Genomic DNA, 13,957 nt, shown 5'->3' on the forward strand with positions numbered 1-13,957 from the left:
GGTGGGAAGAAAGGGGGAGCGGAGCACAAGGAGTCTTGGTGTGTGTGTGTGTTAAAAAAAGATGCTTTGTGATCAAAAATCCAAATTAATTTCCATTATTAAGTGACTTCCTCGAATCCTTCCTAACTGAATTTTCATTAAATCTCATTTAGCAATTTTCCAATATTCACTTTCTAATATAATTAACTAGTTCAAATTATTAACTTCCTTCTTTTCATCATAATCTCAATCCATAGTATTATACAATTCAAAGTACTTTAATCCTAAACCAATTTAATACTTGCATATTTCCACTTATGTTATTATAATATTTAGCAAGATATTCCTTAAAATTTCTTCCAATCTTCTTGATATTTCTCCTCTTTCTGATCGCAGATTCTATATGTTTGTTTTTATTTTTATATGTTTTGTTTTTTGTGTTGTGTTGTATTGGTTATAAATTTGGAAAATGAATTAAAAAAATTTGAACAGTAAAAAAGATGCTTTGTGCATCTGCATCTAATTCCGCCCCTTTCTTAAATTTATTTATTGGTGTGTGTACAGATGGGTGTGGAGAATCCCATGTGCTGTCAAACTGGCACTGAATTGTATGGTTGCCTTTCAGGATATAGCCAGGGTCACATTCAAATGTAATTGTCTCTGTGGGCTTAACTTGCCCTTTAGATCTTGTTATTCTTCCGTTCTGAATTTTTGGACTTACACAGCCAGTGACTGCAAAGGAAAATATAAAGTAGCTAGTAGACTACATAGTGTATGTCAGCTGCAGTAAGGAGTATATTGTAGAACCATTTTCTTAATACGTTTAATGTAAAGCTCAACATTTATATTATTTATATAAGACTCTTTATGGATCAATAGCAAGATAGTGCAACATACAGTTTGGAGTTAGAAAGTCTCAGCTTGGACTGCCTAGGAATAGCAAGAAATGAGACCCAAAAAAGAAAAGAATGGTCACTCCATTGGTCAGGCCTTGATCCATTAACAGAGCTGTATATATGTGGCTCACACATAATATTTGAGGTGCCCTTCCCTTAAGGACTTAACTGGAACTATTATTTTCAATGCAGAAATAAGGTACTTGTATGAACATTCACTTGCATTTTAAATCTGTTTTGACTGATTAGCCTATACAAAAGCCAAAATGAAAATCCAGTGTAGCAGAATACTTGCATTCACAGCGTGGGACAGGGAGACTCCACACACCGGATGCTGTGCAATATATAGTTACCCTTCCTATTAGCACATAACCAGGGTCCACCAGCTGTATTTTACAATTTTTCCACTGGTATATGGTTCTGATCCCAGAGCCCTGTACTTTCCATGCTGGACTTTGGGAGGGGAGGGGCAATGTATCTCTGGAAAACAACAACAACAAGGAAGAATATCTTGTTCCTCAGCAAGACAGACAGGCGATACATCCAACAATAACATACATAAGAAGTCAGCTTCCTACTTTAGATCATAGTATAGTGTGATTAAAATTGGTTTAAAATGCCTTCACTTCAGTTTTCAAACATTACTGTATTAAACAACTTTAGTTGTGTGCTTGTTATTTCCCTTTGTGTTTTTGATCTTTGTTGTGCATACAACGGTAGTTGTTGCATGCATCCATAGCTGTCCACTTAAACTTCAGCCATCCCCATGGAAATCAGAAGTGCAGAATTTGAAATGTTTTAGGTACTGCCCTTCTGACAGCTGCAGGGATGGTAAGAGAGCAACAAGAATAGTGGGTTTGCAAAAGGACAACAGCAATGCATACTCACAAAAGCACCCACCCCAACAAACAGTGAACTTAATGGACCAATACCAACAAAGCAACAATAAAACATGTCAGTGGGGGTGGGGGAGGGAAGAGAAATATATACAGTTTTTGATATGAAATATGAAGGATATTTTCTGATGGGGAAAAGCATGCAACACACCATAAGAGGGTTAATGACATGGCTACACTTCAGTCATTCAACAAGAATACACAGAGCTCACAAAACCCTAACCCATTATTTGTAAATCACCAACATTAGCAGCTACAGTGGACAGAAAACAAGGCTGCCCCCCCCATTTCTGCATACATATTTCTGAATTATTCTCAGTCCTGTCGGAACAACTGGAACTGCTGCTGAACATCAAGGCAACTTCCAGCTTCTCTGTACAGAGGAAGTCTATGCTTAGGGGTTCATATTCCATACTTACAAACAATGCTGCTTACCTTTATATACTAAAATACCATGGACCTGCACCTCAGCATAAATGCAAATTCTGATCTCTCTGGTAAAGCAAGTTCCCTTTCACCACCCAGATCTTGAGTAGCTTACACAGTGGAAAGTGAGGCTTCTACGAGGTAGACTTCATTTCCCCAGCATGCTAGGAGAACTTTGAGCAGTCTGAGACTTCTCAAGAGATGTAGGAGCAAGGAAAATACATCTAAATCTGTCACATTTCATTGAATTTTGTATTCAATTAGCCGATTGATGAAGCTGCTCCCCCAAGAGACAAATGTTTATTATAGAAAGCAAAACACTACTTGTAGACATATAAAGTCATAAATTAGCTATACTTTCTTATTTCCTTCCACTGCGAACTATTTTTTTAAACATATAGTGCGTCATGTATGAAATATCTTTCCTACCAATGTTTTCAGACTCGTCGTATGATTTGCATATGCTGCTTGAAATAAAAAGGCTCACTCACCTTTGCAGTTAGGCGCTGAGGAGTTCCAGGACCCAGATGCTGTACAAAAAATTCTGGCATCTCCTATAATGCTGTATCCAGGATCGCAAGTGTATTCTACAAACCCCCCATTAGTAAAACCTTTTGCTTCCTGACTGCTGTATTTCCCGTGAGCGACCACTTGAGGTGGGGGGCACTGCACTGTTGAAAGAGAGGGTAAAGAAATCAAGGAGTTAAAAAATGAAAACTATCACAACACCTGGGGTTGTGTATCAGATTACATCTTCCAAATGCAGACTATCTTATACTAGTGGCTGGAGGTGATGCTGCTCTGTATATCACAGAGGATATAAAGTAGAACACAGTGCCAGATTTAGGGCGGCGCAGATGGTTCTGTTTTTGTACTAATGTGAAGTTTCAGTGAGCCTGACATACTAGAAATCCCAAGAGGGGTGGACTTCTCTGAATTGCTGCAGGCCGCAAGAGTAATTTAGTCCTGGAGATAATACAAGCTAGAAGTTCCTAAAAGGGCAAACTCTGATCCAATCCCTGTGAGTGGCGATACTGTCTATGTAAGCAAGCAATTGCCAAGCAAGTCCAACACAATTAAAGTCTACTGTACTTCAGATGAGGAACTCAACCAAAGAAATGAGGGGATTAAAAAAAGGAAGTTGAATGGAAAAGTTGCAATATTCCCAGAATGCTGGGGAGGGGAAAGTTATTCAAAAACTACAGTAATAGAAACTCACTAGAATCTAAACAGCAGATCAGGAAAGGTACCACAAAGGAAAGAGGATGCCAGCATGGTTAAACAGCAGAGTCAAGGAAAATATTAGAGGCAAGAAGGCTTCCTTCAGAAAGTAGAAATCTTGTTCAAATGAAAACGAAAAGGAGCACCAATTTTAGCAGAAGTGCAGGTGACAGTAAGGAACAAAGACCAGTGTTAACACCAGTACAGATGATAAAAAGCAATTATATCCTCTGTTGCTGAGATTGTACAAAATGTCATCTTAAATACTTTCACAACGTGGCAGAGGTCTGCTCCACTCTCCAGAAGCTGTGCAGGAAATAGATGCCTTTCCAACAAGTGAGTAACCAGGATCACAGGAATAAGTTACAGACTTCTGAGAAGTAAACACTTCCCCAGGAAAACCATTGTGATTTCCATTGGGTATATCCAGAGGCAAGGGGCACTGTGATACTAAAAGAAAAATGAAATAGGAGAGAACATTCACAATAGCATATTAATGGCACATTTAACTGAAAAATGTATTTAAAATTTTAAAAATATTTTTATGCATTTATTTATTAAATTTCTATCCCACCCTTCATCTGAGGATCACAGGGCAGTTTACAATATAGAAACTCAAAAATACATAACAAAGGGGGGGGCATGAACAGTTTTAAAGAACATAGATTGTTGAATTAGCCAAAGGCCTAGGAGAACAGCAATGTATTTGCCAGGCACCTAAAGATCTGTAACAAAGGTGCCAGGTGAGCCTCCCTGGGGAGGGCATTCCACCTGTCATCCAAGGAACACAAGGCATGTTATGGACAAACAGATTTGTATCCAATGCTAGTCCTATTCTGAGTAGACCCTTTGAAATTAATGGACACTACTAACTTGTGTGTATTACAGTACTATCCATTTACTTGGATTAGGACTACCACTGGACACAACCTACAATCAATTGCCTTAACCATGGTTAGTGAAAATAAGCCAGCTTCAGTCTATGGAGCTGCCCTGTTTGAATTTACCATAGTTCAGGTTAACCACAGTTTAGAATTTGGATGGAATGCTAAACTGCAGTTACTCTAAAACTGGCACCTCCAATTTCATTTGCATAGCTTGTGCTAGAGATTTGGGGGTGCATAAGCCTGAGGGGAGACTAGTCCCTGTTAAACCATGATTTTGTGTTAAGTCCAATTATAGTCAGTGACTGGCCCAAGGACAACTAGTGAAGTTGATAGGATTGAAGATTTGAACCCATGTCTTTTGTGCATGTCCCGCTGTCTATGCCATACGCATGAGATCTGGCAATCTGTCTGCAAGTATAGCAATATCACTACTTGTGTGAACATTTACTGCAGATATTCCTGCTTCCTTCTATAACTAAAGAATTAAAAATGCTCCCTGAATATTGAAGTTACGAACATGTATGTATCCGGCTCATATTCATGCTTGCCTATATATGGATGCTTCTTATTTATACTTGCCCAGTTCACAGTGAGGTAGAGGAGGGTCCCATGTACCATCTACTTGGCAATGAATCTCTCTTGTTCCAGATATTTTGTAGCCAGCATTGCAGTCTAAAGTCACCCTTTGGTTATATGTGTAGGTGTCTGAATAACCAGTTACTATCCTTCCATTCCTTACTTGAGGGGGTGGACACTGAGTCACTGAAACGACAAAGTTTCAACAAGCATACAGTACTGAAGGTAAAAAGGAATACACCTGTTCTCTGCATATCTGTGTGTTTAGCTGGCAGTATTATAGACATGTGGATTATGGGCTGATAGAATAGGAACCTCAGGGCCCAAATGTAGCCCACCCTGCTCCTCTATTTGACCCTCAAGTCTCTCCCCACACTTAGGGCTGGATTAAACTTTAAGCAAAATAAGCACATACTTAGGGCATCAAGGGAAGGGGGGCGCCACAAAAAAACCATTGCCAGATTTAACATAGACCATATGGCGCAGCTGAACCAGGTTCCACAAAAAAGTTTCCCACAATAAGTGAAAAATGAATACACACGGACACACACAAATAATGATAATAAATTAGTAACAATGAATTAGTAACAATAGAGAGTAATGATCGCTCCCCACATTAAATGGGGGGCACCCTTTGCGTGGTCGCACGCAGCCTCCTGGACCCTATGCAGCACCATTAGCACAGGATTGGCTTTGCCTTCCCCAGGTGGGATACCTGGAGGTCTCTGCCTACCTCAGCCAGTTGCCCAATCCCGCCTGGGAAGGCGTTGTCAATGTGATCAGGCCAGGTAGCGGGAGGGACCACCCTGCCCACACAAACATTATTCTTGGGAAAACCACAAAATTAGAATCTGGTAATTGGTAAACTGCCACTCAGTTCACTGAGGCTCATGTAATCGTTCTTATCTTGGTCATTTCAGCTGTACTCTTCAGTCATCCACTGAGAGTTAGTGGAGCAGTGTTCAGTACAGTGTTGCCAGATTTTTTGGGGGGGGTGTTCCTTCAAATTTGGAGATTTTTAAAGGCTTTGGTGAGAATTGTTGTTATCTCCACAGCTTTTCTGGGTGTGAGTGTTGGGGCGGCAAAATAATAACCACACAGATTTGGGAGACAATTGATGTGTCAACTTACGATGAAATTATATGTGCATCACTATGAACTCATCAGTTTATTAATTTCTCAGCTGAGCTTCAGCAGTTTCACTCATATGTGCATCGTAAGCTCAGTGCAACCAAAAATGTAAAAACAAGATTCAGTCATGCTGAACTTTATAAAACAATTGTAGAAGACAATGTTGAGTCTGCCTTTCCAAATGCAAACATTTGCTTTCGTATATTTTAATATTAATGGTCACAAATCGCCACAGACTGCTCAGCTGAGTGTTTATTTTCTCAGTTGAAGTATATTAAAAATCCTAACAGAACAGCTATGCAACAAGGCGGGCTGGATGCCTTATCTCTACAAAGTATAGAAGCATGTGTGTTATGGAAGATTAGTTTTGAGGATCTGATAAAAGACTTTTCCATTAGAAAAAGCAAGAGAAAAGTAGGAGAAATAGTGGGTGGAAGGTGAGTGGTGTCAATGGAGACAGTGATGGAGTTAGGATTCCTGCCTTCTCTTTCCAGACATTAAGCAGGAGTTTCTTCTCCACTTCCCTATTCATCCTACCAAAGAACTGCATGTTTCACCTAAGGAGGAATGCAGATCTGATTAACAACTGGATTTTGTATTTTCAGAAATGGGGTTGTTATGTTGGAATCAACCATTGTATGTCTTTTCATCCCAGCAGTCCTAATTATAGTTGCAGGTAGGCATTGCAGCTTGTACAATACTTGGGGACATTTTGGTTTGCCCCAATATGAATCCCCCACCCTTGCCTTTGCATTTTTTTAGGAATACATATAGCTAATGATTCGTCTTGTTAGGAAGTAATAGAGTAATGACTGCTGTGATTTTGCCAAATGTTCATGCTTATTGATTAACACAACTTCCTGCAATTAACAAAATGGCATGGAGAATATTTAAAAACATACCTCCACAATATGCACGGCCACTCCAAACACCATTTACTCCATCCTTGGTAGTACAGTAAATAGTGGCATTTCCGACAAGGGGGTGGCTTTTTTCACAGGTGTATGATACAGCTGTCCCATGGAAGTAGTCATCTAAGCCACTGTGCTTGCCATGGGGAACATCTGGTGGTGGAGAACACGAAATAGCTAGAGAAAGGTAGAAGACAAACATATAGCATAAATGATGTATTCTGTTTTCTATTTCTGATGGCTACTACTGCAGCCAACAGATGAAGTTAACAGCGTATGTAATATTAATGACTGCTAAAACATGATTATCCCTTGAAAACAGCCAATAGTTAAAAGGAAGAAAATAATACAAGACATCCAGAGTTCCATAATCTGCCATGGAGATTACATGAAACACAAGAACTACAATGGCTGCTTATAAATACCAAAATACAGAGATGAACTATTCTGTAAGACACATAAATTAGAAAATAACAATAACAGGACAGAGACTGACCACTTTCTTTAGGCTGAAAGAATTATCAGCTTAGGAGAAATACAACCGAGGAGCATACAGTAAAGAAAGTATTTTTGTTGTTGCTGCAGATACACATCAGAAGAGAGAGGATTAATGCTCCTCAGCTGGAAAATTGGAAAGAACGTCAGTCAACAGTGAGAATGTTAACTACAATTCTGTGCTAAGGGCAAAGAACGCAGCAATATTACAAACATTGTTTTAATAGTGTAAGACTAGGGACATGGGTGGTGCTGTGGTCTAAAACCACTGAGCCTCTTGGGCTTGCCGATTGGAAGGTTGGCAGCCGACTGGAAGGTTGGCAGTTCAAATCCCTGCAATGAGGTGAGCTCTCGTTGCTCTGTCCCAGCTTCTGCCAACCTAGCAGTTCAAAAGCATGCCAAAAAGTGCAAGTAGATAAATAGGTACTGCTCCGGCGGGAAGGTAAATGGTGTTTCCACGCGCTCTGGCACTTGTCAGTGTCCTGTTATGTCAGAAGTGGTTTAGTCATGCTGGCCACATGACCTGGAAAGCTGTCTGTGGACAAATGCTGACTCCCTCGGCCTGAAAAATGAAATGACTGCCACACCCCACAGTCATCTTTGACTGGACTTAACTGCCCAGGGGTCATTTACCTTTACCTTACCTTACCTAGTGTAAGGTGTAAGATATTCCATAATGGTATTCCATTATTCTCATGATTTCATTGATAACCTGATACTATATTCTGCCACAGGATTCCTGTGCTTTATAACTTTGCCATGTGATTGTGATACTGATAATGCATGTAGGTTACACCAGTTTCTGTTAGTCTGGCATCCATCTTGGAACCACTCCCAAGAGCGCAAGCCTTGAACCTGTTCAGTTCCAACTTTTTCTGAAGAAATACTTTTGCCTTTTGGCCACTAGGTGGCAACCATATATCTTACAGTCCCCCAACCCCTTCATTTATACTTTCAACATGATAAATATCCCTTGCCAGACTTCCTGCGCTATGTAATTTTGCCAGGTGACTGACACAGATTAGGTTAGATATAGAAAAATGTGAATATGCTACCTTAACTAGATTATTCTGAATTCAGGCCTCTTGAACCATATGATTTCATTGATTGGGGACAACTGGTCTTTCAGTGCCAACTAGCACAAAAGTCAAAAGCACACATTTATATGAGTGCGAATAGTTATGTCCTTTTAAATTAAGTGTTACTTGTAAAAATTAAAATTTAATTTATCTGGAATCTGGTGAAATAGCAAAAGCACAAAGATATGTAAGCTGCTCAAAATCCTAAAAAAATAGGGGGAAACAAAATTATTTTCACATATTTGATTGAAATATATATATAATATAATATATTATTATATTAATTGATTACAAGAATCTCTTTAATTTTCCAACAACCGTATGGTTTTTGAAGGGTTGCTGCAATGGTTCTCAAGAGTTGGGCTGACTGGCATTGACTCAAATATCCAAAGGCTATTTGCAATATTGCAAATATCGGATGCTGCCCAAGGCACAAAAGACTGGAAGAGCTGTAGAAGTGAACCACACCTACTAGTTATTCACTAATTGTCAATATTTTTGTGTCAATGATGCTATTTTTACATAGCTAATAGTCAACCCTTGTGGTGGACGGGCTTGAATCAGCCTCCTGGGGACCCAGAAGCCATTCAGAGCTGGCTGGTGTGTCATCCTATCAGGAGGGAGGGAGTGGAGATTTAAATGTAGGCCTGGCCCACTGATGAGGACAAACAGATTTGTATCTAACGCTGCACCCGCCTCACTTCTGCCACCCACCCCGCTGTCTCTGGGGAAGCAGCACTGGCAGTGGCACTGGTCTGGGGCAAGATCTTGCCAAAATCTCAAGAGATCCTAAGATCCAATGAGACTTTGGCAAGATCTCACCAGATGTTGGTGCCACTGCTTCGCGGGCATCGCCATGGCGCTGGCAGCAGGGTGCAGCAGGTGAATGAATCTGCGATATTGCAAATAGCCATATTAGGTACTGCAAGCAAGGACAGTGGCATGCAGCTGACAAATGGATCTGTCATAAGATCTGGTCCCTGTGTCAGTGTCTTTGTTATGTGGCCTGTCATTTAGGTTTGGGGGCTGTCTGTAAGCAGATACAGCCCAAGGCTGTGAGATATGTAAGCCTACGAGAGGGAAGTGTTATTGTTCAGGACGGGTTGTAGGTAATTGATTATACATTTCAGTGTCTTTAGCTGGATGTTGCATGTGACAAGTGATGTTCTCTTCTAGGTCTATCCTATAGTAGATTTTCCCTCGGTGCCAGCCTTGCCTTGTCAATCTATTTACCTTGTCAATCTGTTTTCTCCCCCATTTCATTGGGTAGGTTTTATACTCTGATATATGTCTGATGCCACTGTTTAAGTTGTGGAGTGATACGGGTAGAAGCTGGAAGCATGTAAGTATGTGCAGTGGCCAATAGCTTTCCATTATGTCCATTATGTAATTGCACAGCAGTGTCCAGAAAGTGAACTTGCATTGACTGATTTAGGCTCAAGTGGAGTAAAAGTTATTAAGTCCTGGTGGAACTTCTCAGTTGCCCTCTGGAAAAATGATATACAGTGGTACCTCTGGTTAAGAACTTAATTTGTTCTGGAGGTCCGTTCTTAACCTGAAACTGTTCTTAACCTGAGGTACCACTTTAGCTAATGCTAAACCTCCTGCTGCCGCCGTGCGATTTCTGTTCTCATCCTGAAGCAAAGTTCTTAACCCGAGGTACTAATGCTGGGTTAGCGGAGTCTGTAACCTGAAGCGTTTGTAACCCGAGGTACCACTGTATGTTAACATGTGTTCTACTTACGCTGACAAATAGCAGTTTCACCAGTCCATACTGCTTTTAGGCCAGATATCACACACTGTCTGGAAGATAGACCAACTAGCCTGTACCTGAATTGAGATAGAAGCAATTATGGATTGTCAAATTCTTTATCCCAGGATGCACAGAATTAAATGCATATTACGAAATGTATGCACTGTGTTATTAGAGGTCACGGCCCACACACTTCTACTGCGATTGCTGCTAGTGTAGTGGCTCCTCAATAAAATCGCTTTAAACAGCTTGTAGCAGAGTTTCTTCCTGGCGGCGGACAACAAGAGACTGCAAGACTTGTGCAAAATACTCAGTCAAGAGTTACCTTTATTTCATGGCTGGTTCACAAGCATTTTAGTTCAAACTATATACAAAACTATTAACATACATCTTTCCACCATGGTATAAACTCACAGCCTGTGGGTACTCTTTTCTCGCGCAGGATGTTGTAACCTGCAACTTCCTCTTTTTATTTTCATCCCCAGCTGTAACCAATCAGCCTAGAATGTCACTCCTAACTATTAAAGAAAACTTCTTTAAAGCTACAAGCACCTTTTTCTGTTTCTTTGAAGAGTGAATTCCTAACATGTGTACTCATTCACAACCGATACCAAAGCTGTATATTGAGCAATTATCACAGTAAAATATATTCTATTCAGACCAGAATTCTCTCTTCTGCAAACCCTGCAATTCCCACAAGCATGCTGATATCTCCCTCTATCTGTGGTTCTGTCTCCAATCCTACAGGCACTCCCCTCAGCAGATTAGTATTAGGCTGCAAGACAAGTTAGTGCCTGGGACTGGTTAAATCTGTTGTCACAGGGGTCCTGTTTCTTCAAAAGCTGTATTACAATAAGAAATTGATTTATGAACCTTTTCCTGCATAGGAGGTTAGGTGAGGGGGGAAAGTTAACACCAATGACTTGTTCTTAAATCGTTAAAGGAAGAGGAGCCCTACCAGAAAAAGTAACCTTATTGATTTCCTAATGCTTACCCTTCCTCGCAGGTGTAATTTATAGTAGAACCAAATAAAAGATCTTTTGTTACAATCAGCCTCCCATTATCTGGTTCTCCTGGATATCCACATGATTTCCCTGTCAGAAAAAAAAGCAAGCCATACAGAATTTCTCTCTGTAATTTGTTTTAAAACAAATTTAATTAAAGCACAAAGGAAGAATGGCGCAACTTAATCAAACCACTTATATTAATATAACAATCAATACAAGGATGGTAAGAGACTCACTTTTGCAGAACTCCTGAACTCCTGACCATTCCTGATTTCTAATGCACATAAGAGAGGCCTTCAATCCGGGATGCTTAGCATAGCCTGGACGGCACATGTATTTCACAACTGAGCCAACGGGAAAGGAATTATTTTCTTTATACTCATTGAGAAGTTCAGCAAATTGTAAACTGGGTGGGGGTGCACAGCTACCTCCTGATGAGATGGAGGGGAGGAAGTGGGGAGGAAGAGAGGGAAAAATGAGGCCAGTAGTTATTGTGAAGGTCTACAAAGTGTAATATTGTGGTTCTAACTTTAAACTAATCTCCAGTTCCTCCAACTATAATATAACAGTGGTCCTCACCACTCTTTTCTCACCTGTACTGTATTTACTTATTCATTTGAATTTTATTTAAAAATATGCATATATTGCTATTCAGAAAAAAAAATCAATGCAGTTTACAACAATTATACATACATAAAACCATATAAAAAGTTAAAAATTATTTATTTTATGCGTTTATATGTATGTGAAACATAAGATAATTGTATCAAGCAGGAAATAATATGCACAAGACAAAAATGAGAGAAGCAATTTCATCAGTGGGAACAAGATGTGATGTCCAGTTCCTTACTCAAGCAGATTAAAGAACATTCAAGCTGTTTTATTTCTTCTGTTTCTTGGAAGGTGGTAGTGCCTTCACTATTATAAGAAGGGCCTTCCGTCAACAGTTGCCAGTTTGACTTTGGGCAGCAGCCAGCAAAGTAATTGCATTCTGCTTGTGCAACGAAACTTCCCACCCCTCTCTTTTCCCTGTGCCTTCTCCAAATCTGCTATGGAAGGGATGAGGGAACCCTAGAACAGGTTTAGGGTATGCACAGGGGGAGGGGGAGAAGGGGCAGTTCTACCGCACAACCAAAAGTCCTTGCACTAATAGAACTACAGTACCTTGCAGTATTAAACCACAGAGCCTAGGGCTTGCCAATCAGAAGGTCGGCGGTTCGAATCCCCATGACGGGGTGAGCTCCCGTTGCTCGGTCCCTGCTCCTGCCCACCTAGCAGATCGAAAGCACGTCAAAGTGCAAGTAGATAAATAGGTACCGCTCCAGCGGGAAGGTAAACAGTGTTTCCGTGTGCTGCTCTGGTTCACCAGAAGCGGCTTAGTCATGCTGGCCACAGGACCTGGAAGCTGTACACCGGCTCCCTCGGCCAATCAAGCGAGATGAGCACTGCAACCCCAGAGTCGGTCACGACTGGACCTAATGGTCCCTTTACCTTTACCTTGCGGTATCACTCTTTGTCTCTTCTAAGGAACCCTTCAGAAGTTCCATTAACTTGCACAGAACTGAATTCTGTGTGACAGTTCTCTAAGTGTGTGCTTTCATTATAGGAAGCAGCACTACTTTAATTACAGTGGTGCCCTGCAAGACGAATGCCTCGCAAGACGGAAAACCCGCTAGACGAAAGGGTTTTCCGTTTTTGAGTTGCTTCGCAGGACGAATTTCCCTATGGGCTTGCTTCGCAAGACGAAAATGTCTTGCGAGTCTTGAGATGTTTTTTTCGCTCCCCCCCCCTTTTTCTAAGCCGCTAAGCCGCTAATAGCCTTTTAGCAGCTAAGCCGCTAAGCCGCTAAGCCTTTAATAGCCGCTAAACCGCTAATAGCGCTAATCCGCTAATCCACTAATAGGGTTGCTTCGCAAGACGAAAAAACCGCTAGACAAAGACACTCACGGAACGGATTAATTTCGTCTTGCGAGGCACCACTGTATTTGCCTGGAACCAAATTTTCAAGGCTGAATGGAAGAAATGGTGTAAACATTGCTTTGTAGCTTGCCCTGCTAGAGCCAATATGGACAATCTTATGGTCAAAAGATGTACCTTCACAGCGAGGGGCAGGGGAAGACCATGTCCCAGATGCTGTGCAGTAAATAGTCCCCTCTCCAATTAGACCATAGCCAGGCTCACATGTGTATTTCACAGACATTCCATTAGTAAACACTGCTGCTTCCTGGTTGTACATCCCATTTTGAACATGTGGGGGTGGCTGGCATTGAATCACTGAAAGGGAAAAAAAGGTGGTTACAATGGAAAAACACATTACAAACATCCTTGACTGTAAATTCCACATTTGTAAGAACTCAGTCATTTAGTGCGGCAGCACCTACACTTTGGAACTCCCTGCCTATTGATATCAAGCAGGTGCCTTCACTTTATTCTTTTTGGCATCCGCTAAAAGCATTCTTGTTTTGGGCAAGCCTACCCTGATGATTAGAAAGTTGAAATAATTTTAATCTGTTTTACTATTTTAACTTTTGTTTGTTTTAAAGTTGTAAAATTTCCTTGGTTTTATTTTTGTAAACTACTTTGAAATTATTGCTTTTTACAATCAAGCAGTGTATAAATTTTATGAAGCAAACAAATAATAAATACTGTTAATAAGTGTGTGTCAATCTGAACTTTTTCTTTGGTTTATTACTGTAGATC

The 13,957-nt window shown here is 40.5% G+C and overlaps 1 protein-coding gene across 1 annotated transcript in view; it reads right to left on the reverse strand.

The window, feature by feature from the left end:
• The window catches only part of LOC308479528 (complement receptor type 1-like), a 48,977-nt gene that overhangs the window by 20,485 nt on the left and 14,535 nt on the right, over positions 1 to 13,957 (reverse strand). Inside the window, exons 8-16 of the mRNA XM_081010236.1 lie at positions 13,352 to 13,531; positions 11,494 to 11,688; positions 11,245 to 11,344; positions 10,242 to 10,327; positions 6,915 to 7,100; positions 4,885 to 5,067; positions 3,686 to 3,868; positions 2,689 to 2,868; positions 542 to 711 (exon numbers count right to left, since the gene is read on the reverse strand). Coding sequence (XP_080866362.1) covers positions 542 to 711; positions 2,689 to 2,868; positions 3,686 to 3,868; positions 4,885 to 5,067; positions 6,915 to 7,100; positions 10,242 to 10,327; positions 11,245 to 11,344; positions 11,494 to 11,688; positions 13,352 to 13,531 — 1,463 coding nt within the window. The remainder of the gene's footprint in view (positions 1 to 541; positions 712 to 2,688; positions 2,869 to 3,685; positions 3,869 to 4,884; positions 5,068 to 6,914; positions 7,101 to 10,241; positions 10,328 to 11,244; positions 11,345 to 11,493; positions 11,689 to 13,351; positions 13,532 to 13,957) is intronic.

The sequence above is a fragment of the Podarcis pityusensis genome (genome assembly GCF_964106645.2).
Source record: "Podarcis pityusensis genome assembly, chromosome: 6".
Lineage (NCBI taxonomy): Eukaryota > Metazoa > Chordata > Lepidosauria > Squamata > Lacertidae > Podarcis > Podarcis pityusensis.